The sequence below is a fragment of the Sus scrofa genome, chromosome 17 (assembly GCF_054392235.1).
Source record: "Sus scrofa isolate SSC_HxYL_T2T_F1_AM1 chromosome 17, Sscrofa_HxYL_maternal_Yorkshire_Landrace_v2.0, whole genome shotgun sequence".
NCBI classification, from domain to species: domain Eukaryota; kingdom Metazoa; phylum Chordata; class Mammalia; order Artiodactyla; family Suidae; genus Sus; species Sus scrofa.
Window position 1 is genome coordinate 70,466,166 of NC_139399.1, and position 22,379 is coordinate 70,488,544.

At 60.1% G+C, this 22,379-nt stretch overlaps 2 protein-coding genes across 6 annotated transcripts; both read left to right on the forward strand.

The window, feature by feature from the left end:
* Positions 1 to 1,321: 1,321 nt before the first annotated feature.
* ABHD16B (abhydrolase domain containing 16B) lies at positions 1,322 to 3,540 on the forward strand. Its single transcript, XM_021078034.2, has one exon. The coding sequence runs from the start codon at positions 1,675 to 1,677 to the stop codon at positions 3,085 to 3,087; it is 1,413 nt and encodes a 470-aa protein (XP_020933693.1). The 5' UTR covers positions 1,322 to 1,674; the 3' UTR covers positions 3,088 to 3,540.
* Positions 3,541 to 5,229: 1,689 nt separating this feature from the next.
* Positions 5,230 to 22,176, forward strand: TPD52L2 (TPD52 like 2). Of its 5 annotated transcripts, XM_021077602.2 has the most exons (9): positions 5,230 to 5,338; positions 8,476 to 8,609; positions 11,488 to 11,636; positions 12,467 to 12,526; positions 16,145 to 16,246; positions 18,387 to 18,413; positions 19,033 to 19,074; positions 20,153 to 20,201; positions 20,664 to 22,176. In XM_021077602.2, exons 1-9 carry the CDS (start codon positions 5,320 to 5,322, stop codon positions 20,757 to 20,759), a joined length of 678 nt encoding a protein of 225 aa, XP_020933261.1. In that variant the 5' UTR covers positions 5,230 to 5,319; the 3' UTR covers positions 20,760 to 22,176. The 5 variants fall into 5 exon arrangements, with proteins under 5 accessions (XP_020933261.1, XP_020933262.1, XP_020933263.1 ...); XM_021077603.2 differs by lacking the exon at positions 19,033 to 19,074; XM_021077604.2 differs by lacking the exon at positions 12,467 to 12,526.
* The last annotated feature ends 203 nt before the right edge of the window (positions 22,177 to 22,379 follow it).

Consider the following 22,379-nt stretch of genomic DNA (forward strand, 5'->3'; position numbering starts at 1 on the left):
TGATCCGGTGTTGCTGTGGCTGCGGTGTAGGGCTACAACACTGATTCAACCCCTAGCCTGGGAACTTCCAAATGCCACAGGTGCGGCCCTAAAAAGACAAAAAGAAAAAAAAATCCTAAAAACAACAAAACGAAAAAAATCTCCCAACAAACCTACAAACAGGATATCCAGTTAGAGCTGAACTTCAGATAAGTAATATTTCAGCATGAGTGTGTCTCATGCAACACTTAGGACATACTTCCACTCAAGAAGTATTGGCTGTTTATTCGAAATTCAGATTTAACTGGCAGTTCTGGATCTTACCTGGGACTGGCGGAGGGGGATATTCCAGCCCTCAGCTCACTCACTCGGCCCATGGACCCCTCCCGCCCAGCAACCGCTGAGGCCAGCAACAGCTCTCCCCTCTGCTCCCCACGCCTGGTGGGGTTGACAGGGCCAGCAGAGTCCCCGACTCAGCTGAACAGGCAGGGTGCCTGGGCAGAGAGGACAGGCTGGGGCCTGGAGGCCCTCCCCAAGGGCTGGAGCCTCTGAGGCAGGCCTCGGGCTCCGGAGGTCTGCCTGGGTTGGCCAGGTCCAGGCAACTGCTCAGTGAGCCCCTAGAGCCCAGCTGGTCCAGGCTCCCTGCATGACTACCTGGCCCCCTCTGCCCTCAGGTGGGCTGGCTGGCCCGCTTAGGTCCTAGAAAAAAAGGGGAACCCACCAGAACCCTCCAGAAAAGAGGAAGGCACAACTTGCAGGGCGGTTTGAGGGGGCCGAAAATGAGGAACACTGGCCAGGCAGGACCCACCTGGAGAAGGTCACCGCCTCTGCTGGCGCGGTAGAAAGAGGACCCAGGGCAGGCGGGGGGGTTTCCAGCCTGCTCGCACCCCTTTCCTGGGAAGGAAGGTGCGGAGGGCAGGGCACAGACAGAGAGCAAACACTGCCTTCCTGCTCCAGCGCAGCCCCCTCCCAGCCTCTGCTGCTCTCTGTGGGATTTCTTGGGCTGCTCCCTGGTACCAGGGAGGCTGGGCAGGGGACCCCTCCTAGCAGCCTCCTCCAGGACCACCCCCCAGCCTCTGCAGACTCTCACACAGCCTGATCCCCAAGGCTGCTTCCTCCTGCCTCTGCTCCATCGCCCACCAGCTTGCTACCTGGGGCAGGAGCAGGGGGCAAGCTGGTTCAGGGTGTATCTTTCCCAGTGAGAGCCAGGCCTCCACCCAGGAAGCGGTCAGGGTGTTGATTTCCGGCCTGTCTGTCCACCTACAGTTCAAGGAGGAGGCTGTTGGAGGCCGCTCCGGTGTAGGTGGGAGGCTGGGCAGCTGGGGAAGCGGGGCCTGGGGCCTGGGGCCTGGGGCCTGGCCCCGGGCCCCACGTTATGTCCTGGGGGCGGGGCCGGGCCGGGCGTCCTCCGCCCTAGGGACCCTTTGTGTGCTCAGCGCAGGGTGGCTCCTCCTCCGCAGCCACAGTGACTCACAAAGCTGGCACGCGCCGGGCAGATGCCGCCTCTCCTGGACCCTGGAAGGCCCAGGTCACAAAGGCCACGAGGGCCAAGCCCTGAGGAGGCATGTCCCGCGGCAGCCCTGCGCGCGCTCGCCCCTGCCGCCGCCCTCCAGGCCGGGCCGGGGCCTCCCGCCGTGAGCCCGGCCGGGCCGCAGGGCGTTAGGGCCCAGGTGGCGCCCGGTGGCCTCGACGCCCATGTGCGTCGTTTGCTTCGTGAAGGCGCTGGTGCACGTGTTCAAAATCTACCTGACCGCCAACTACACCTACAACTTCCGCGACTGGCCGGTGGACTTCCGCTGGGACGACGTGTGCGCCGCCGCCGGGGGTGGCAGCGGTCACGGCGCGCTGACGTGCGCGGCGGCCGCGGCGGGCGTGTGGCTCCTGCGTGGCGCGGCGCTGGGCGGGGATGCGCCCGGGCGACCGTCGCGCGGGGCGCGCAGCCAGGCGCAATGCCTCCTGCAGCAGATCCGCGAGCTGCCCGGCCAGCTGGCCAGCTACGCGCTGGCCCACTCGCTGGGCCGCTGGCTCGTGTACCCCGGCTCCATGTTCCTGATGACACGCGCGCTGCTGCCGCTGCTGCAGCAGGGCCAGGAGCGCCTGGTGGAGCGCTACGGCGGCCGGCGCGCCAAGCTGGTGGCCTGCGATGGCAACGAGATCGACACGATGTTCATGGACCGCCGCCAATGTCCGGGCGGCCAGGGCCGCGGCCTGCGCCTCGTCATCTGCTGCGAAGGCAACGCAGGCTTCTACGAGATGGGCTGCCTCGCGGCACCGCTGGAGGCCGGCTACTCGGTGCTGGGCTGGAACCACCCGGGCTTCGGGGGCAGCACGGGCGCGCCGTTCCCTCAGCATGATGCTAACGCCATGGACGTGGTGGTCAAGTACGCGCTGCACCGCCTGCACTTCCCACCCGCGCACGTGGTGGTCTATGGCTGGTCTATCGGCGGCTTCACAGCCACCTGGGCCACGATGACGTACCCGGAGCTGGGCGCGCTGGTGCTGGACGCCACCTTCGACGACCTCGTGCCACTGGCGCTGAAGGTCATGCCGCACTGCTGGAAGGGGCTGGTGGTGCGCACCGTGCGCGAGCACTTCAACCTCAACGTGGCGGAGCAGCTGTGTCGCTACCCCGGGCCGGTGCTGCTGCTCCGGCGCACGCAGGACGACGTGGTCAGCACCTCGGGCCACCTGCGCCCCCTGCCGTCCGGCGACGTGGAGGGCAACCGCGGCAACGAGCTGCTCCTGCGTCTGCTGCAGCACCGCTACCCCGCCGTGATGGCGCGCGAGGGCCGCGCCGTCGTGACCCGCTGGCTGCGTGCCAGCAGCCTGGCGCAGGAGGCCGCCTTCTACACGCGCCACCACGTGGATGACGAGTGGTGCCTGGCCCTGCTGCGCTCCTACCGCACGCGCTGCCAGGACCGGCAGGAGGACGAGGAGGCCTGGGGGCCCCACGGGCTCGCCTTCCCCTGGCTGGTGGGCCAGGGCCTGAGCCCTCGGCGGCGCCGGCAGCTCGCGCTGTTCCTGGCGCGCAAACACCTCAAGAACGTGGAGGCGACTCACTACAGCCGGCTGGAACCAGAGGACTTCCAGTTGCCCTGGAGGCTGTAGACCTAACTGCGGGTCGGTCTCCCCCCGCCCCCCCACTCCCGCTCCCGCCCCCACTCCAAATCAGTAAAGCTGGCCCTGCCTGGGGATCCCGACCTGGGGTCTAGGGGAGGGTGGGGCAGGACATAGGGACCTGGTGCTCTCCTTAAGTGGGGCGTCCCCTTCCCTTCTTTCTCTTCCCTCCAACACTTGCAGACGTCCCCGTCTGCTCCCAGCTCCTACAGGGAAGGCAAAGATTAACCTGACCCAGTTTATGGCAATGCTGTGTCATGGGTGCCTTGACCACCTCAAAAGGATGGTGGGAACACCGGCTGTGGGTCTCCAGGAGGTGTCCTTCACCTGACCTAGGTGGCAGGATGGCTTCAGGAGAGATGAGTGCTGAAGGGTCTGTGCAAGTCACCCCTAACTGGGAAAGGACACTGGCTCTGGAGGGTTATAAAGGTCTTAGCAGCTGGGCCTCCTCGGGAGTGTGATGCTACTGATGCTTCATAGGGTTCCCTCCACACACTCCATGGCTAATTTTTTTTTTTTTTTTGTCTTTTAGGGTCCCACTGGCGGCATATGGAGGTTCCCAGGCTAGGGGTTGAATTGGAGCTGTAGCTGCTGGACTACGCCAGAGCCACAGCAATGTGGGATCTGAGCCACGTCTGCGACCTACACTGCAGCAACACCAGATCCTTAACCCACTGAGCAAGGCCAGGGATCGAACCCGTGTCCTCATGGATGCTAGTCGGGTTCGTTAACCACTGAGCCACGATGGGAACTCCTCCACTCCTAACTTCTATAGGATGGGGTTCACCCTGGAACCAGGCTTGGTAAGCAGCATGTCCATATGGGGTTACAGACACACCTGCACTGAGCACTCATTGCTTTGTTCCTGGCTCAGGGAGGCAAGAGAGAATGAGAGACGAGCCTCTGCTCACTGCCATTGTAAGGCATTCACTTCCTCACCATTTGCCCTGAATTGTATGAAGCAGGGACTGCTGGCTGTCCCCAACCCCTGGAGATGGGCCGGCCAGGCTGGGTTGAGCTAGAAACCCTGGAAAAGCTGAAAGAAGGCAGGTGGGTCAGACAAATAATTGAGCAAGACCTGGCCTTGATGCACCTGGGCCAGAGCGAGCAGAGGCAGGTACCTCAGGTACCAGGAAGTACCTCTGAGGAGAAGGCAAGCTTTGAGCTGAGTAAGAGGAATCAGCCAGGTGGAGGAAGGAATTGGCTTCCTTCCTAGGGATCAGTACATGCAGAGGGGCTTGGCTGGAAGAGTGTGCGCTGTCCAGAAGGGTCCCATTCTCAAGGGTTTGAATACCATTAAAAGATTCGTTTGCAGAGGCCATAAGTAGCCAGAGAAGGGTAGTCGTGGAACTTGTTTTAGCAGGACTAGGTTGTGTAACAGGTACACACCTCTCCTTTGAGAAGTGTGGCAAACTCTTTTCCGGCCTGCTGCAAGCAATTCAACTAGCTGAGGGATGGGCAAGTAACTCCGGCCATAGTGTCCTCATCCGTAAAGTGGAAAGGGCCTCGCCCCGCTCACCAGGTGGCTGTGAAAAGGGAATGAGAGAACAAAGGCGTGCCCGCGGCAATAGGGCGCCTCCAGCCAGGAGAGCGCAGCGGCGCCTGTGGGGCAAGAGGACAACTCATGATTACGCCTTTTTCTGCGCAATCCCCATACAATAAAAAAATCCCCACAAAAAGGACGGACAGAGAAAAAGACGGAACCCCAAAGTCAGAGGGTCGGGCCTCGGAGGGATCTCAATCGGCCCGAGTCCGGCTTGCCAGGGTACGTGAGCCGTGGCGCTCGTAGGCAGCAGCGGCAAACACCCTCGAGACCTCCGAAAGGCCTTTCTCCGGGCTCCCGTGGCGCCACGTTGCACGGTCTTCCCGACTCCCACCTTCCCCGTGCGCCTCAAGACCATTCTACCTGGGCGTCCCGCTGGTGGAGCCGGCCTCACGTCCCGGCTCCGTCTGCAGCGTCGGCCAATCAGGTTGAAGCGGGTGAACAGGGACTGAGCCAAACAACGTCCTCATTGGGCACCGCTTGTGGAGGCGGGACGAGGGCGGAGCGCCCGAAAGCGGAAGTGGGTCGTCGCGCCGCTGATTACGTAATGCCGCCGCGGCGGAGGCGGTCCTGCTGGCTGCTGTGTACGCGGCGAGCGACACCTGGTGCGGCCAGCTCGGCTCCTGCGACGCCCGCGTCCGCGGCCTCGACACTAGCTGCGGCCCGGCCGCCGCTTGAACATGGACTCCGCCGGCCAAGGTACTCGCGGGCCTGGCGCCCCCGCCGCCGATGGGCCCGGTGTGGCGTGGCAGGCTCTGGTCCCCTCCTCCCGCGCTCGCTCACCCGCGGCTCCTCCTGAGCTCCAGGCGCCCGGCCTCGAAGCTCCAGGCGGGCCTTCCGCCCCCGACAGGGACCGCTCCGAACACTGTTTTCCCGGCGCCCTCCCCTCGCCCCAGAGTGTTGGGTTTCCTCACTCCAGGCACCTATCGCCATGCCCCCGCCCTGCCTTGCCCGGCGGGCCGCCCTCAGTCCCTGCGCAGGGCCCTCGGGGACACTTCATCCGGCCCTGGAGCCGGGCCGAGGTGTCGTGGGCGGCTCCTGGAGAGGGGAAGGGAAGGGAGGCCGTCCTCGGGTTCGGCGTAGCGCCCCTTGGGTGGCAACGCTGCGCGGAGCCCAGCCTACCTCGGGGTTGTCTCAAGCGGGGAAGGGTGCAGTGAGTCAGGGGCACACCCAGCATACCAGGCCTGTTTCCGGATCAGACATCCCAGACCAGTTTGAGCTGGCCGCTGGGGGTGTGGAGCGGGCCCAGGAGATAAAAATCTAGCGGAGGTTATAGGAGTCTGTCTTCCATCCATCCTGGGACTCTGGAGAGAGACGCCTGTATCCCGTTGGCATAACTACACTGTGTAATCGTAGGATGCTTTTCTGCTGTTTGGCCTGTATCAGCATGGTAATTAAACATTAACATTCCTGGATTCCGATAGATTCTGTAAGTTTTTAAACTTTTTTTTTTTTTTTTTTTTTTTTTTTTTTTTGCTTTTTGTCTTTTTGCCTTTTCTAGGGCCGCTCCGTGGCATGTGGAGGTTCCCAGGCCAGGGGTCTAATTGGAGCTGTAACCACCGGCCAGAGCCTGAGCCAGAGCCACAGCAACTCGGGATCCGAGCCTCGTCTGCGACCTACACCACAGTTCACTGCAACGCCTTAACCCACTGAGCAAGGCCAGGGATCGAACCCACAACCTCGTTAACCACTGCGCCACGACGGGAACTCCTCCAGTTTTAGCTTTATAGGCAGAAACTGAGGGCTTTCATTTGTTTTTTTAAAACAGGAAAATTGTAGACATTGTAAGGCATTTCCTGAATTTTAGTAGGTTCAGTATAACAGATACAGATGATGAAATAAAACCATTTAGGTTAAGGAGTTATGTCACAGCACAGTGGAAACGAATCCGACTAGGAACCACGAGGTTGCGTGTTCGATCCCTGGCCTTGCTCGGTGGGTTAAGGATCCGGCATTGCCATGAGCTGTGGTATAGGTTGCCGGACGTGGTTCAGATCTCATGTTGCTTTGGCTGTGGTGTAGACCAGCAGCTGTAGCTCCCTTTGGACCCCTAGACTGGGAACCTCCATATGCCGCAAGTGCAGCCCTAAAGAGCAAAGAAAAATAAAAAAATTAGGTTGATCTCAGTTAAAAGTCAGAAGCTGGGAGTTCCCATTGTGGCTCAGCAGGTTAAGAATCTGACTAGTATTCATGAAGGGGCAGGTTTGATCCCTGGCCTCACTCAGTGGATTAAGGATCCAACATTGCTGAAGCTGCCGCTTGGATCTGGCATTGCTGTGTCTGTAGTGTAGGTTGGTGGCTGTGGCTCTGATTCAACCCCTAGCCTGGGAGCTTCCATATGCCACCCTAAAAAGAAAAAAAAAAAATCAGAATCAGTTGATTACAAAAATAAAAAGGTATTCCCACTATGGCACAGCGTGTTAGCAGTCCAGCACTGTCTCTGAAGTGGTTCAGGTCACTGCTGAGGTGCAGGTTTAATCTCCAGCCCAGCGTAGTGGGTTAAAGATCTGGTGTGGCTGCAGCTGTGGGCATATGTTGCAGCTACAGCTTGGGTTCAGTCCCACCCCGGGAACTTCATATGCCTTGAGCGCTGCTGGGAAAAGGGGGTGGGGTGGGGAAAGCAGCCTGTTTCCTGGAGTGAACGTCTGTAGTGCACCACGGAAGAGCAGGGGGCCACGGGAAAGGAGTGACACAGCCAACTGGGGTTTCAAGTGCAACCTACCTATTTTTAGCAGACTCTAAGATTTCTAGGGTACCAAAGATCCTCCCATCAAAGGCGCTTCTGCTTCTTCCCAGCCTTATGCCTTTTGTTTTTTAATTCTTTTATTTTTGCGGTATATGGAAATTCCTGGGCCAGGGGTCAAATCAGAGCTGTTAGCTGCCGGCCTACACCACCGCCACAGCAACACCGGATCCTTAATCCACTGAGGAAGGCCAGGGATTGAACCTGTGCTCTCACAGAGACAGAGTCAGATTCTTAATTCACGGAGCTACAACGGGAACTCCTGTGCCTTTTGTTTTAATTTACTGTGCAACGTGCCAGACACCACACGGAGCCCGTTTCTTCACAGGATGTGCTGATGAAAGGGAAGCTGTTTTCAGTGCTGACAGTGTTTAAAGCTCAAAACAAAGGTCGTGCATTTGGACTTGCGAAGAACCGTGGTGGACCCATTTTTCATCGTCTGACGTCTTGTCAGCTTCTAACATAGACAGAAAGATGCTTTTTTCGTGGAAAAAAAAACCCGACCGCAGGCACTGGACTGTGGCCAGGAGGACCAGGGCGTGGGGAGGCCGTTGTCTCTGCACCTCGCTGGTGCCGCAGCCTCCTGGCCGCGGGGGGGGGCGGGGGGGGGCACTGAGGGGATTTCGCTGAGCTGACCGCCTGCTGGGGCTGGACAGGGGGCTGGGCGACTGCCTACGTGCAGCCCTAGCCTGTGTTCAGGCAGAGCTGTGGACGGCAGGTGGTGCTTGTTGTGTCTGCAGCTGTATGAAGTTTCTTCACTCCGAAAAGTGGAAGCTCTGTTAGACGCAGCTGCTTCGTTTGTAGCAAAAGTTTCTTGACTGTGCGGGTCATATTCCTGCAAGGAGGCACCAGATTTCGAGAACGGCTGCCCTGTGCCCAGGATTGCAGAACCTGAAGTCGCTTCTTGGGTGGCCTCAGTCTGGTGGCCCAGAGTACCTTCGCCGAACCTTCCGGGGGGGGGCATTGTCCCCATGGGTCCCCCTTTCCCCCAAGCTGCCCTTTCCCGCTTGCTTCCCCCTCTTCGGTGGAGGCTCTGCCCCGCCAGCCCGGCTCTGGCTTCTTGCTGGACACAGACCACGTTCTGTCTTGGCAGATATCAACCTGAATTCTCCTAACAAAGGCCTGCTCTCCGACTCCATGACGGATGTCCCTGTCGACACAGCCCAGACGCCTGTCGAGGGTCTGACGGAGGCCGAGGCTGAGGAGCTGAGGGCCGAGCTGGCAAAGGTACTGTGTCTTGCTATCCGTCCTGGGTGACTGTGAGGCCTTCTCAGGCTGATGAGGGGCCAGAGTACAGGCTGTGCTCTGGAGAAATTGCCTAGGAGGTCGCCCGGGAGCCCCGAGGAAACTGCTCTCTGCAGCCCTTGGTCGCATGGGCCTGGCACCTGGCAGGTGCCCGCGAGGAGACTGCCCACGTGGGGACAGCTGCTCTGAGCACACTGTCTGCCAGGAAGCTCTCTTTTAGTTAACACAGCATTTTCAAGATCCCACGGCTAGAACTGCTCCTGGATCTTCATTTTCCTTTTAACTATACTTCTTTTGTTGAAAGTGCTTCACGGGCTCCTTAAGAGAGAAACGGAAGTTAAGAATAAAAAGTCTTCGAGTATCATTTTTTATTCAGACCAGCGAACAGCATGGCATGGGGTCCACCAGGGATGCACTGGAGATTCCCCAGCCTGGGGAGATGAGCTTGTTGGTGTCGGACCAGAGCGCGCAGTCGGGCCACGGCTGGAGCACGTGTGTCGCAGTTCCCGGCTGTGCTTTTTCTGCTGTGTTTTCCATGACAAGCCCATTCCGCCAGGTCCTGGGCACAGTCCCGGGTCTGAGCAGAGCTGGCTGTCCAGGCGAACCTCAGCCCTAGGACTGGGTTGCCGACCACAGAGGACGCCCGAGACTGGGTTGGATGGAGGTTGAGGGAGAAGCAGTGCGAATTCCTGGGAGGCTTAGACTTTGCCTTTTATCTCAGAACATACCAGTTAGAGAATAAAACCACAAGGTCTTTTTCCATGGTTTTGATCGGTTTCTTGGCCATGCCCACATCACACAGGAGTCCTCAGGCCCAGACTGAAACCCACACCGAAACAGCGACCCAAGCCGCTGTGGTGACAATGCTGGGTCCTTAACACAAGCACCACAAGAGAACCCCTCTCAGCGTTGAATTGCAAAGTGAAGCAGCACTGGTATCATTTAAAATTGCAACTGGGCATCCATGTGCCCTTAAGCCCTGTTGTCAAGGCACCATGTCACTGAGTGTCACCATTGGAGTGACCGGCCTTAAGTGATCCTGTATCTTGGGGGTTTTTGTTTGTTTGTTTTTGTCTTTTGTCCTTTTAGGGCTGAACCAGCAGCATATGGAGGTTCCCAGGCTAGGGGTCTAATGGAAGCTGCGGCTGCCGGCCTCCACCACAGCCACAGCCACGTCAGATCTGAGCTGCATCTGTGACCCACGCCACAGCTCACGGCAACACCGGATCCTTAGCCCACCGAGCAAGGCCAGGGATCGAACCTGAAACCTCATGGTTACTGGTCAGATTCGTTTCCACTGCGCCACAGCGGGAACTCCTTGGGGGTTTTTTGGTTGGTTGGTTGTTTTTTTCCCCAGCAGTTGAAGGTATTTTATTTATTTTTTAATTTAATGATTTTTTTTTTCCTGTATAGCTGGTTTACAGTGTTCTGCCAATTTGCTATTGTAGATCCTGGGTTTTTAAATTGTTTCTTGTTCCAGTATTTTCTAAAGCAAAATCTAGTGATGTGCAGGGCTCTAAGCTGTTGCTGGTACCTTAATGCAAACAGTCACATTCTTTAAGAAAGGGACTTTGCAGAGTAGTTGTTCACAGAGAAACTGAGAACTATTTGAGACTCTAAAGTAGGAAGGCTTTGGAGTTCCCTGGCGGCTCAGCAGGTCAGGGATTTAGCATTGTCACTCCCGTGGCTTGGGTTCGATCCCTGGCCAACAAACTTCGGTGTGCTGCAGGTGCAGCCAAAAAACCAAAACTTTGAAAAAGTTAGAAGTTCCTGTTGTGGCTCAGGGGTAACGAGCCTAACTAGTATCCATGAGGATGCGGATTCTGTCCCTGGCCTTACTCAGCGGTTTAAGGATTCAGTGTTCCCATGAGCTGTGGTGGAGGTCTGAGGTGGCTCGGATCCTGTGCGGCTGTGGCTGTGGTGTAGGCCGGCAGCCACAGCTCCGATGTGACCCCGAACCAGGGAACTTCCATACGCCACAAGTGTGACCCTTAAAAAAGAAAAAAAGTTAAAAAGTTAAAAAGCAAAGTAGGAAGGCATTAAAGGATGTTCCTTTCTAGGGAGTTCCTGTTGTGATGCAGCAGAAACGAATCTGAGAACCATGAGGATGCGGGTTCAATCCCTGGCCTCGCTCAATGGGTTAAGGATCCGGCGTCGCCATGGGCTGTGGTGTAGGTCACAGCTACGGCTCGGATCTGGCGTTGCTGTGGTTGTGGTGCAGGCCGGCAGCTATAGCCCCATTTCGACCCCTAGCCGGGGAACCTCCATGTGCTGCAGGTGTGCCCCTAAAAAGATAAAATTTTTTTAAGTTAAAAAAAATAAAGTAGCAAGGCATTAAAGGAGGCTCCTTTCTTGCATTTTTTTTTTTTTTTTTAAGACGCGAGAAGGTTCTGGTCTTTATTGTCAGGATTCTTTCTCTTGCCCGACTCAAACTCCCTTAAGCAAAACAGAGAGTTTACTTTTGGCTTGTGTGTGAGTGGCTTTTGCTAAGGCCTGGAGCTGTGCTCAGGGACACAGATGTTGTCATAAGGGTGTTTCTCTGTCACGTGGGTCTCTGGCCAGCCGTCTGTCAGCTCTGTCTCCTTCCCACTGCTTCTAGAATCCCCCCGTGTGCAGATGGGCCCGGCTGCCAGCGCGTCACCTCCTGTCACCCAAGCCTGGTCCCCGGAAAGAGCTCTGACAGGCCTGGCTTCGTCACCCGCGGGTCGGGTCGGTGCCGTGATGGCAGGACGCTTGGCTTAGGGAGACGGGATGCCTGCTCCAGAGCGTCCTAAGATGAGCTGGGTTTCGGGGGCGGGGGGGCGGCCTTCGTTGCCTGCGACGCTGGCGGCCCAGTCACGGCAGGTGTGGGCTTTTGCAGGTCGAGGAGGAAATTGTCACTCTGCGCCAGGTGCTGGCCGCCAAGGAGCGCCACTGCGGAGAGCTGAGGCGGAAGCTGGGCCTCTCAGCCTTGGAGGGCCTGCGGCAGAACCTGTCACGGAGCTGGCAGGACGTGCAAGGCTCCAGCGCGTGAGTACCTGCTCTGCCGCCCGCCGGGGCTGCCCGGGAGCGGGCGTCAGGTGTGCCCTTTGGAGGCGGCCGGCCCCGAACCCTTGCCGGCAGCCGCGTCTGTCTTTCTTCAGAGTCTAGAGCGGACTCACGACTTTTAAAGGCGGCGGGCTACTTGCCAGTCGTCCGAGCAGAAACGGGCAGGCCTACGTTTCAGGGTGGACGTTTGAGAGAAGACCGCTTAGGTGTTTAATGACCCTGGCTTCTGGGGTCCTTGTAGCCCAGAGTCTGCGGAAGGGAGTCCTTCTCGTGACTGTGCCGTGGTCGAGGCCCCTGGTCCTCCGACCCGGACGTGACCCGCCCTGAGTGTGGGGAGGGCGCCTCTGGGGCCCCCACGTGTCCTCCGAGGTCGGGGCTGGGAAGCTGTGTATCCACAGGCAGCCCGAATTGACGCTCATCCGTGTCACCTATGAAAAGTCCCTTTCTCTGTCCTCGGGAGTGGTAGCCTCGAGTCCCCGGGGGTGACTGTCAGCGAGTGTTTGGGGCCACGGGCTGTGCCCTCCTCGCACCTCAGAGCAGTGCTGTGCCCCACGGGCTGGCCAACCTCTGCTGAAAGACCAGGTGCCGCCCTGGCGAGACGGGGGCGGGGGCGGGGGCACTGCCCGGTCCTGCTGGGGCCACGCTGCCTCGCCTGGCCTGGCCTGGCCTCAGTGCAGGTGCTGAACAGAAGCTGTGGCCCCACCTTCCTGCCAGCTGCTGCTTCTCTGCTTTCCCCAGAATTGCACCTGCAGCTTGAAACCTGCGTTTTAATAGCTGTTCTAAGTAATTCACTGCACACTTTCTGTTTTTAGCTATATGAAAACTTCTGAGAAACTCGGAGAGTGGAATGAGAAAGTGACCCAGTCGGACCTGTGAGTGCTTTGCTGCCAGCACCCCCCCGCCCAACACGCGTCCTGGGGACAAGGCCTCCCTCCCCCCCAACACGCGTCCTGGGGACAAGGCCCCCCTCCCCCCCAACACGCGTCCTGGGGACAAGGCCCCCCTTCCCCACAACATGCTTCCTGGGGACAAGGCCCCCCCCCCACGCCTCCTGGGGACAAGGCCCCCTCCCCCCCAGGGACAAGGGCTGCGCACACTCGGCACAAACCTGGACTTGGTGTTTCTTGTCTCTCTTATTTCCAATGTGAGTTCTCTGCTCTCAAACACAAACAAAACTGGGCTTTACGATCCGCTGGAGCAGCGCACAGAGGTTGGAGGAAGTTCGCTTGGCCGCCGCCCACACTGCGAACCCCTCTGTCGAGGGAGCCTGCACAAGGCTGCCGTCCCCGCCCCCACAGACCTGGCTCCAGGTCGTGTCGAGAGGCTTCTCTTCCACCTGGGGCGCTTCTGGAGTCGGGGGCGCAGTGCGGGCCGTGCGGGTGAGACCTCGAAGGCCTCCCTTCGGTCTGAGGGGCACTGAGCTGTCGGCCACCCCGAAAACAAGCAGAACGTGAGATACTCAGGGTCGTTTTTCTGAGGCTGTCACAGCTCTGGTTTTATCTGAGGTCCTTACATGAGATGGTAGCACTTCGTTTGTCTGCGCTCCAGTCCGGAGAGAACGACTGAGCTGGGCGGTGCGGGCTCCAGGGGTGCCGGGCGCGGGCTCTGGGATGTTTCCCTGCCTTGTTTAGGAGGAAGCGCTGTCGTGAGGGCCAGAAGGCACAGGCAGAAAGTCTTTGTGTGGAGCAGAAAGCAGATGGCTGCACCCATGCTTGTCTTGGAGGTGCCCAGAGGCCATGCAGCCTGGGGTCCTGGGGAGCCAGGCCCCGGTGGGTCTGGTGGTTTGAGCTTTCTGTCCTTTGTGTGGCTTAGTGGGACAGCCAGCCGCTGCAGGCCGGCTCCCATGCGGGCTCAAGGTGAAGGTGGCCTTGGGAGGCCTCGGTGCTGGTCTGTAAAACTAGCTGGCGTCAGGCTGCCTCTGGCGTGCGGGTTCCCTCACCACAGCTCTGACGCCTCTGAGTGGAGCCTGTGGCCAGGGCGCGGCTGGTGGGCAGCCTCTTCCCACGCTGCTCCTGGCGGTCCCGTTCCCATGAGGCCCTGGCCCCGGTTCTTTGGGAGGGTTGTCAGGGCTGGAGGCACTTCTGCAGTGATGGCCCAGGACAAGGAGCCCTCGTGGCTGCGGGGACACTCTGAGGGGACGGTGAGTGGGAGCAGTGCTGGCTCTCCCGACGGCGCTGGAGGAGGGGATGCAGCCCGGTGCTTGGTCTGGTGAAGCGGTGCTGGCACAGCCGGCGGATGCCGCAAGGATTTCCTCCCTCGGCCGCCTCCTTTTCTTTGGGCTGCACCCGTGGCACGTGAAAGTTCCCGGGCCAGGGAGTGAATCCAAGACACAGACGTGCCCTGTGCCACAGCTGTGGCAATGCCAGATCGTCTAACCCAGTGCACCGGGCCCGCCACGGAGACAAAACAGATCATGAACCCACTGCGCCACAGCGGGGACTCCTCGGCCAACGACTTTTGATCCAGCAGCCACGCTCTGTTGGTTGTGAAGGGGTCACCTAGCTGGATCCTCTCCCAGGCAGAACACAGCCGCGCTCACGCGCAGAGCGGACGCTGATATATTGCACACTTACTAGTGGGCACGTTGAGATCTTTGGTCACAGGTGGCAGAAGGCACAGCTATGGATAGTGGCAGCCTAGGAGCCGGGGGAGGCCTCCCCTGGCGCAAAGCCCCCAGGCGAGGCCTAGAGCCTCTGGGCTGTCTCGGCTCCTTCCTCTTCCCCTTCTGCTCTCCCCACAGCAGCTTTGTTCTCAGCCCCTTGGCCGTGCCCGGAGTGCCTAAAGGTGGAGATAGGTCCCAAAGGGGCACTGCCGGCGGCCCAGCTGGGTGCCCTCAGGCACAGACACTGGCTCTGCCAGGCCCTGCACCTGCCCCAGTTGGGAGGTTCCTGTTTCTGAGGAAGTCACTGGGAGGCCTTGTCTCCACGCCTCAGACGCAGGGGGTCGTGGTGTGCAGGGCAGTGGCCTCTCCTGTCACGGGTTCGGTGCCAGGTCTCCTCCCAGGAGGAGGACGCTGCCTGCTCCTTAAATCCTCTGCTTCACATTGTGTTGCTTCAACAAACTACAGGGTGTTAACTTGCCCTTTTGTTTTTATTATTTGTGGACAAGCAGTTCTGAATTTATGTTTCTGAAACTAAGCGTGGTGTATAGTTAGTCCCCTACCTGGTGTTTCAGGCTGGCCCCGGGGTGGCATAGAGGGTAATCTGAACATTCCCTTGGAAACGGAAGCGCTTCCCACGGCTGCGGAGGGGCTCTAGCCAGCACTGCAAGTTAGGGCCCCAGAGAAGGTTCTGGAGCCTTCCCGTGGCAGCTCTGGGTGCCCAGGAGAATAGACACGCAGACCGCGTGGGGCACAGTGTGTATGGACGCCCTCCAGAAGGAGGCTGTGGGTTTCAGACCCTGGCCCTCTGCCTGGGCGACTGTGCCCAGGCCCATCAGTTCAGCTCCTGGGGTTGCTGTGCAGGTGGTTCGACTTTGAGGCCCTGCTCACTCCAGTTCTGCAGTAGCCTCAGACTGTCACTCAGAAGGAATTTTTGATGGTCAGATTTTTCTAAAGCCTGGATTCAGAATCAGGCTGCTTTTTAGCTGAATTTAGGAAACTCAGAAGCAAGCTTTTTAGCATGAATTTTATTATTTTTGTAGGTTAATTTGTGCTTTTATATACCAATATAACTCAACTACAGTGGCTGGCAAACTTTTTTGATCTAGAAAATACATTTGCAAAGCAAAACAAAAGTTTTAGCAAGGATTTTAGAAATAACTTCCTGTTGGAGGAGTTCCCATCATGTGGTGTAGCGGAAACAAATCTGACTAGGAACCCTGAGGTTGTGGGCTCGATCCCTGGCCTCGCTCAGTGGGTTAAGGATCCAGCATTGCCACGAGCTGTGGTGTAGGTCGCAGACGCGGCTCAGATCTGGCGTTGCTGTGGCTCTGGTGTTGGCTGGTGGCTACAGCTCCGATTTGACCCCTAGCCTGGGAACCTCCGTGTGCCGCAGGTGCAGCCCTAAAAAGACAAAAGACGAAAAAGAAGAAGAAGAAAGAACGAACTCCGTCTTCATTTTTCAGCATCTTCCAGAATTACCTTCTTGGCAACTCAGATAAACCCAGCGTCCTAATGACTTCAAGACATTTCCAAACTCCTGCCGGGCGGGCTGCTGTGCTGGGAAGGGGGCCCATCCAGGGCACTGCGGCCCAGCCACCCCCCCGCCTCGGGATGAGGAGCGCAGGGGTCCAGGCAGGAGCCCGGCCTGAGCCGCGGGAAGAGCAGAAAACAGCATTGTTGCCAGGCAGGGAGGTGTGGCCTGGCAGTGCCGCTTCTGTGCCTGACGGAGTTCTCTGGGGGCCCTGAGACCAGATGCGTGGCCTCTCCCTGGTGGCCGGGCTCACTAACTGCCCGACGCCCCCCCGCCCCCGGGCACCTTGTCCCTGGAGCTGGGGCCATGGCAGCACCTCCCTTGGGGTTTGGCTTAACTGGTGTTTCTCCTTCGCAGCTACAAGAAGACTCAGGAAACTCTCTCTCAGGCGGGACAGAAGACCTCAGCTGCCCTGTCCACCATGGGCTCAGCCATCAGCAGGAAGCTCGGAGACATGAGGTGGGGGTGAGGGGTTCTAGATCAACAGGAGGGTGTGCCGGACGCCTGCCTGGGCCCCGGGGGGCCCACCCGCCCCAGGCCAGCTGATCACACACCCTCATTTGCCCGCTGCCTCTTGGCCAGGAGCGTTCGTGGGTGCCCTTGGGTCACTGGTACTTGGGCTCAGTGGAGGCCCGTCCAAGAGAAGATGATTCCGGCGAGGGGCTGGCGGCACCCAGGACCGGCCGCCTCCAAGAGTGTGCCCTTCCACACCGGGGCGCCGCCGAGTGATCTGTCCCAGAGGCTGACGAGATGCTCCTGCCCCCCAGGTGCCTCTGGAGCAGGTGGGGGGTGCATGGGGCTCGGGCCCTTGGTGGGCCGCACACTGCGGTGCCAGCCCGAGCCCAGTGGCCACGCCTGTCCCCAGGCCAGGGCTCACCCTCTGTGTCCTGCTCAGGTCTCCGCGGCTACACCCTCGGGGCCTCCCCATAGCCAGAGGCAGTGCCGATTGTGGCTCAGCTCCCTCCCCTCAGGGGGCCTCCTTGGGGTGTCAGTGGTGAGTGGCAGCACGTCGCAGGTCGCAGCTGCTGTCTGCTCCCTGACCCTCCCCTCAGCCCAGGCTCCTTGCCTGCCTGCCTTCCGAGGTGAGGCATGCTCCCTCCTCCCAGGCCTGCGGGGGCCTTGCGGGCCTCAGGGTGGGAGCTCTGCCCTGGTCCTCAGCAAGCGGGGGACCGCTGGTGCCCAGGCCCTGCCCACCTCTCAGCTCTGTCTGCCATCGTCACCCCTCCCCCCGCCACCCTGCTTTTGATTCTGGAAGCTGCAGACCGACAGAGAAGCTGAGCAGCCAAGAAGGCCTGGGCCCGCTCCTGCGCGAGCCGCCGAGCCTGCCGTCCCTGCGGGCAGCTCTGCACAGGCTGCAGGGAGGCTCCATAGTGACTGCTGTCCTGGGCCTCACGCCCGTCTGCCCACCCCAAGCTCGGGGTGCCAGTGGCCGAGTCTCACCTGTCTGGGCCAGGCACCCTTTCCTCCCCCCGTGCTGGTCTGATGAAGGCGGGCGGCCGAGGGGCAGCAGAGGCCTGCTGGGTGAAGCCTTTTCCTCCTCTAGTAGGGTTCGCTTCCAGGTCCCTCACTCGTCCGAAGTGTTCTCACTCGCTTCAGAGTGGGTGGGGGCCCCTGGGTGACCCCGTGCCAGGGCAGAGCCTCTGCTATGAGCCGGTCCCACCGTCTGGGCAGGCAGGTCCTCACAGGCCGCACTTCTCTCCCTGCACCTTTGCTCCCTCCCTCTGCTCGGCCCCAGGGCTGTCTCCAGCCAGCGGGGGCTCCCAGCCGACCCTTGCCTCTGCTGCTCAGCTGTGTGCTCAGTGCTGCGACTCAGGTCGCCATGTCCCTACTCTCACCGTGGGGTCTCTGGTGGTTGCTGAGGCCGAGGCCCACTAACCTCTGGTTTGGAGCTGGAGGCCAGCCGTTCACCACTTGAGAAGGAAGGGCAGAGCCAGGGAGGGTTACAGCATGAGTGCAGGCCTGGGCGCTGCCTGGTGCGCCGCTGCACGCAGGTGTTTGGGACCAGGTCCCGCGGTCAGCTGCCCCACCCCCGTGCCCTCTGCAGGCCTGCCCAGGAGTGGCCCTGCATGGGGGGATGGGGGTCAAAGGCCCAGAGCAGGGCGGGGCCTCCATCCGGCCGGGTGACCTTTAACGGGACGACAGGCGCCTCTCCCACCAAGCAGAGCGGGTCCTGCTGCCCACCTGAGTGCTGAGTGCTGTGGGTGACTGTCGCTGGTGAAATGGTCTCCGTCTTGGCGTGGCCCTGTCCCCCAGCCCCTGCTGGCAGCTGCCCTTAGACACAGGTTTCTAGGTCAGCCTCTGTCACCCGTGGTGACAGAGCCAGAGCGCACAGTGCTCGGCCTGCCTTGGGGTGTCCCGGCTGCGGCACAGACCTCAGAGCCGCCTCCCCCGGCCCCGCCGTGCTGCTCGGGGCCGCTTTGCTCTGCCCGCGCAGCATCCTAGACGTGCAGCAGGGAGGCTGCGGTCTGGGGCTGCGTGTGTCCGGGTGGCGTGGTCACGGGTTCCTGCCGGCCGTCCAGCGCACCCATGCAGGGCTGGGGCGGGGTGGGTGCTCCTTCCTAATGCTGCGTTTCTCTCTCCTGCTGCTGCCACCTCTCAGGGCTCGGCCGTTCTCACACTCCTTTAGGTAAGACGGGCGCTGGACGTGCCTGGGGAGGCTTTTCTGCTTCAGGGCAGAGTGGACCCTGCGGCCCAGGGAGGCTGTGCTGGATGAAGCCAGGCGTGTCAGGGAGCCCACGCCCCAGTGACACCGCAGGGGCCCTGCCGCCTGCGTGCTTCTGCGCGTGCCCCACCAGGTGGAGCTGCTCTCTTCCCGCGGGGAGGAGGGTCCCTTTGGGACCCAGTCAGCAGCCTCCCCCGTTGATTAAGCTGCTCTTCCAGCCCAATACCCGGAACCCAGGCCGAGCCGTCACTGGCTTTCAGTAGCCTTCTCTGACCAGGGTCTCGCTGGCTCGCCTGGTGGTCACGGAAGGGTGACTGGCAGCTCTTTGCACCGAAGGTGTTTTGGGGGCTCCAGGCCCAGGGCTTCCTGGCTTCCCCATTTCAGCACTGCCCTTGGCAGTGCCACACTTCTGGGGCCACGAGAGGGGCCCCTTGGGTCTGGTTTTCCTTGGGTGAGGGCGGCCTGGCAAAGCGTCTCTGGTGGCGAGAGCCAGTAGTGGGGTTTCTGCCGGAGCTGAGCCGCCGAGCGCGGGCGTGTCGCGTGCTGACTCTTCCTTCTCTGCTCTTACCACGCTTCCGAGCAGCAGCTCCTCCATCCGCCACTCCATAAGCATGCCGGCCATGAGGTAACGTGACCTGCCCCCAGCTCCGGGCGGTGGGAGCCGGGTGGAGGGTGGCTCCTGCCCTGCCCCACGCTCCCCATGTCCCTGAATTGGGGCTACCTCCCCTGTCAACCTCCCGGTGGCTAAGGTTGGGCAGGATCCCCTCCACGGCTGCAGAGCTGGTGGGAGTGAGGCCTGGAGGAACCACTGGGCTCACCTGAGCTCCACCTGGGACTTCCCAGGGCTGTCCAAGGGCTTGGGCCAGGAAGGGGCAGAGAGGCCCCCAGGCGCCAGCTCCCAGGGAGCTCCGGTGTCCCCAGGCCCCGGGTGGAGACTGTTTGATCTGTGTCTCTGAGCACTTTGACCTGTTCCTCCTGCTCCGGGATGCAGCCTGGGTCCGCACAGAGCTCCTGTCCTTGCTCAGCAGAATCTGGTGCAGCTGCCACATCCAGAGCATGCCCGAGGGCACAGAGGCCTTGAGCCTCTCCTCACTCCTCCCAGCATTGCCCTTGGTGGAGTTCCCGGCGTGGCTCAGCGCTAACAAACCCAACTGGCATCCATGAGGATGCAGGTTCCCTGGCCTGGCTCAGTGGGTGAAGGATCTGGCGTTGCCGTGAGCTGTGGTGTAGGTCACAGACATGAGTTGGATCCCGTGTGGCTGTGGCTGTGGTGGAGGCCAGCAGCTGTGGCTCCAATTTAACCCTTAGCCTGAGAACCTCCGTACACCGTGAGCACAGCCCTAAAAAGAGAAAAAAAAGAAAAGAATTGCCCTTGGTTTCTCTCTGCCTGGCATGTGTGGGGGTCTGTGTGAGGGGTCCGTAGGTGGCCCATGTGAGGTCTGGGTCTCACCGGCTGGTGGCCTGCAGATCTTGTGTCCTTGCTGTGGGCGGGCATGGCTGACCTCCGTCCTGACCTGGGGAAGCCTCTTGGATGACTTTGGCTGGGCTCTCTGCAGAGTGTCCTTTTCTGGGCTTGTCGCATTTTCGAAGTGATCTTCTGCAGGGGTCTCTCCAGGGGTGACCCTCACCCTAAGGCCCTTGGGTTTAGGAGGGCAGCACGGCTGTCTGCTTCTCATGCACGCATCTCCCTCCTCTCTCTGCAGGAATTCTGCCACCTTCAAGTCATTTGAAGACCGAGTTGGGACCATAAAGGTAACCGGCCCCTCCAGCAGCTCTCCCGCTGGGCCTGACATTGTGGGTTCCCATATGCAGTCAGGGAGCCCTGGGACCTGTGCGGTTTCCACGGCGACAGTGCCCTGCAGCCCCACAGCCAGGAGGGGAGGCTGGCGCAGCCCGGGTGGAGCTCAGCAACAGCCCCACAAGTGGCTCCCGGGCCGCCTTCCCTCCCCTGTCCTCCGCTTCTGTTGTGTCGTCGTGGCCAGAGTGTCCCAGAAACCCAGCTGTCTGCTGGGGCTAGCCCTCTGGGGTCGGCTCTTTTCACTGCCTGACTCCCCGGGAAGATGTCCTGCCTGTGGCCCGGGTGGGTGGCCTCTTCCTTTTTTGCTGCGGAAGCGCTCGTGCAGATCCGACGCCTTGACCTCCCGGCGTGGGCCTGGGCTCCGCCAGGCCCGTGGGCTCCATCTCACGTCCTCCTGTCTTGGTCTTTCTCTGTAGTCTAAGGTTGTCGGCGGCAGAGAGAATGGTGGTGACAACCTGCCCTCCCCGGCCGGGAGTGGTGACAAACCCCTGCCTGATCGCACGTCCTTCTGAGCCCAGCGGGCTTCGCGTGGCCACAGACAAGCACAGCCTCCTGGCCACAGCTGCAGCTGCGTGAGCGGGGCGGGCAGCCAGGCCTCGGCAGCGCTCAGAGCTGGCTTTGAGGACAGTCGTGCCATCCATGTGGGGCATGGCCGCAGGCTCGCGTGGGGCCGAGGACACGCCACCTGCACTTGCCTCCACTGTGTCAGCAGAGGCGGCGGTCTCCGAGCCAGAGCCCGGCTCCCTCTGGGAACCGTGTGTGCTCAGCGCGTGTTCAAGGGAAGAGCCACAGTGTGAAACACGCCGCGTCTGCTCCGCTCCTTCCTCAGGCGCAGAGGCCGCGCCTCCAGGAAGCCCTGCCTGATCTGCAGTTTCTTTTCAACATGCGCAACAAACTGTCCATTTTCGGAGACCCGCCAGAAGGAAACTGATTATCAGCAGCTGCCTAATTGTTACACTAATGATCTAGCTTTAACAAAAGCAAATTCTTTATTTTTTAAATGCAGTGGGTTTTTCAAAAATTAAAACTAAGCAAAGCAACTTTAGCCTCATAGTTAGAAAATATCATTTCTTTGGCCTCGAGCTGAATACACGCCTTACATCGCCTTATGCTTTGTTTATAATGTTTTTTTATATCTAGAAATGAGGGTTCTTTGTGGGTTTTGAGCACCGTGTAGAATTCTGCATCCGGTTGAGTGGCAGCGTGGCCCTGCCCGTGGTGCGTTTCGCAGATGCACTCCGTCCACGTGTGTGAAATTGGCTTCTCTCTCCTCTCATTGACCACGGCGGCTCCCGATGACCAAAGGGTCCCTGGGCCAGTGGGTATCCGGGCAGGAGAATGGAAAGGCAGCACGTCTGCAGAGGGGCAGCACCGCTCCCCGGGGGCCAGGCCTGCGCATTGCTGGTCGGCAGCTCCAGCCTGCCTAGGTGCAGCCAGCTGCAGGCAGACCCTGCAGGCCGGTCAGGGCCCGGCGGTTGGAGTCAGCCAAGCCTCTGCTGCAGCCTTTTCTCCGGAGCGACGAAGACCTCTCTCCCCTTGGATGCTGCCCCGCCCAGCAGCCCCTCACCCAGGGCCCCGCATCTGGTGTGTCCGGAGGGGCAGCTCTGTGCCTTACGGGCTTGTCCTGGGCAGAGACCTCGCCCGCATCTGTGCACTCAGAGGGGAGGAACCGTCAGCTCTGCGTCCGCTTTGGTCAACTGAGACGTGCTCTCTGCTACCTGAGTCTGCCGGCCACTGCAGACACCAGGGTGGGGGGTGCAGTCCGCGCTCGTGCCTTGAGCGGCGTACCTGTCCGTGTCCTTTCTCCAGGTGGGAATCCCTCAGGTGTGGTGTTGGGAGGAGGCAGGATGCAGGGCTAATGACTGGTAGATCTTTTCCTTAAAGTAAGTAATGGGTAACTTGCCAATAAAGCATTCCTTTGGGGGAAAATCCGCTTCCGCTTGTGTGGCGTGTCTTGCTTCATTCAGGAAGGTGGCAAAAGAATGGCACATTCAACAACAGGATCCTTGTTGTCAGGAGCCTCCGCCCGAGGAGTCGCAGGCAGGAAAGAGGTGGTCCCGGCACGGACTCCAGGTGCTCAGTGCCGTGAGAGGCTGTGTTGGTGACGGAGCCATGGGTGTGTGCGGAAAGTG

Excerpts from the sequence above, each read along its gene's own strand:
- ABHD16B (XM_021078034.2), top strand. The coding sequence starts at position 1,675 with ATGTGCGTCGTTTGCTTCGTGAAGGCGCTGGTGCACGTGTTCAAAATC.
- TPD52L2 (XM_021077602.2), top strand. Across the intron at positions 8,610-11,487 it reads TGAGGGCCGAGCTGGCAAAG|GTCGAGGAGGAAATTGTCAC; the intron begins GTACTGTGTCTT and ends GGGCTTTTGCAG. Across the intron at positions 20,202-20,663 it reads ACCGAGTTGGGACCATAAAG|TCTAAGGTTGTCGGCGGCAG; the intron begins GTAACCGGCCCC and ends CTTTCTCTGTAG.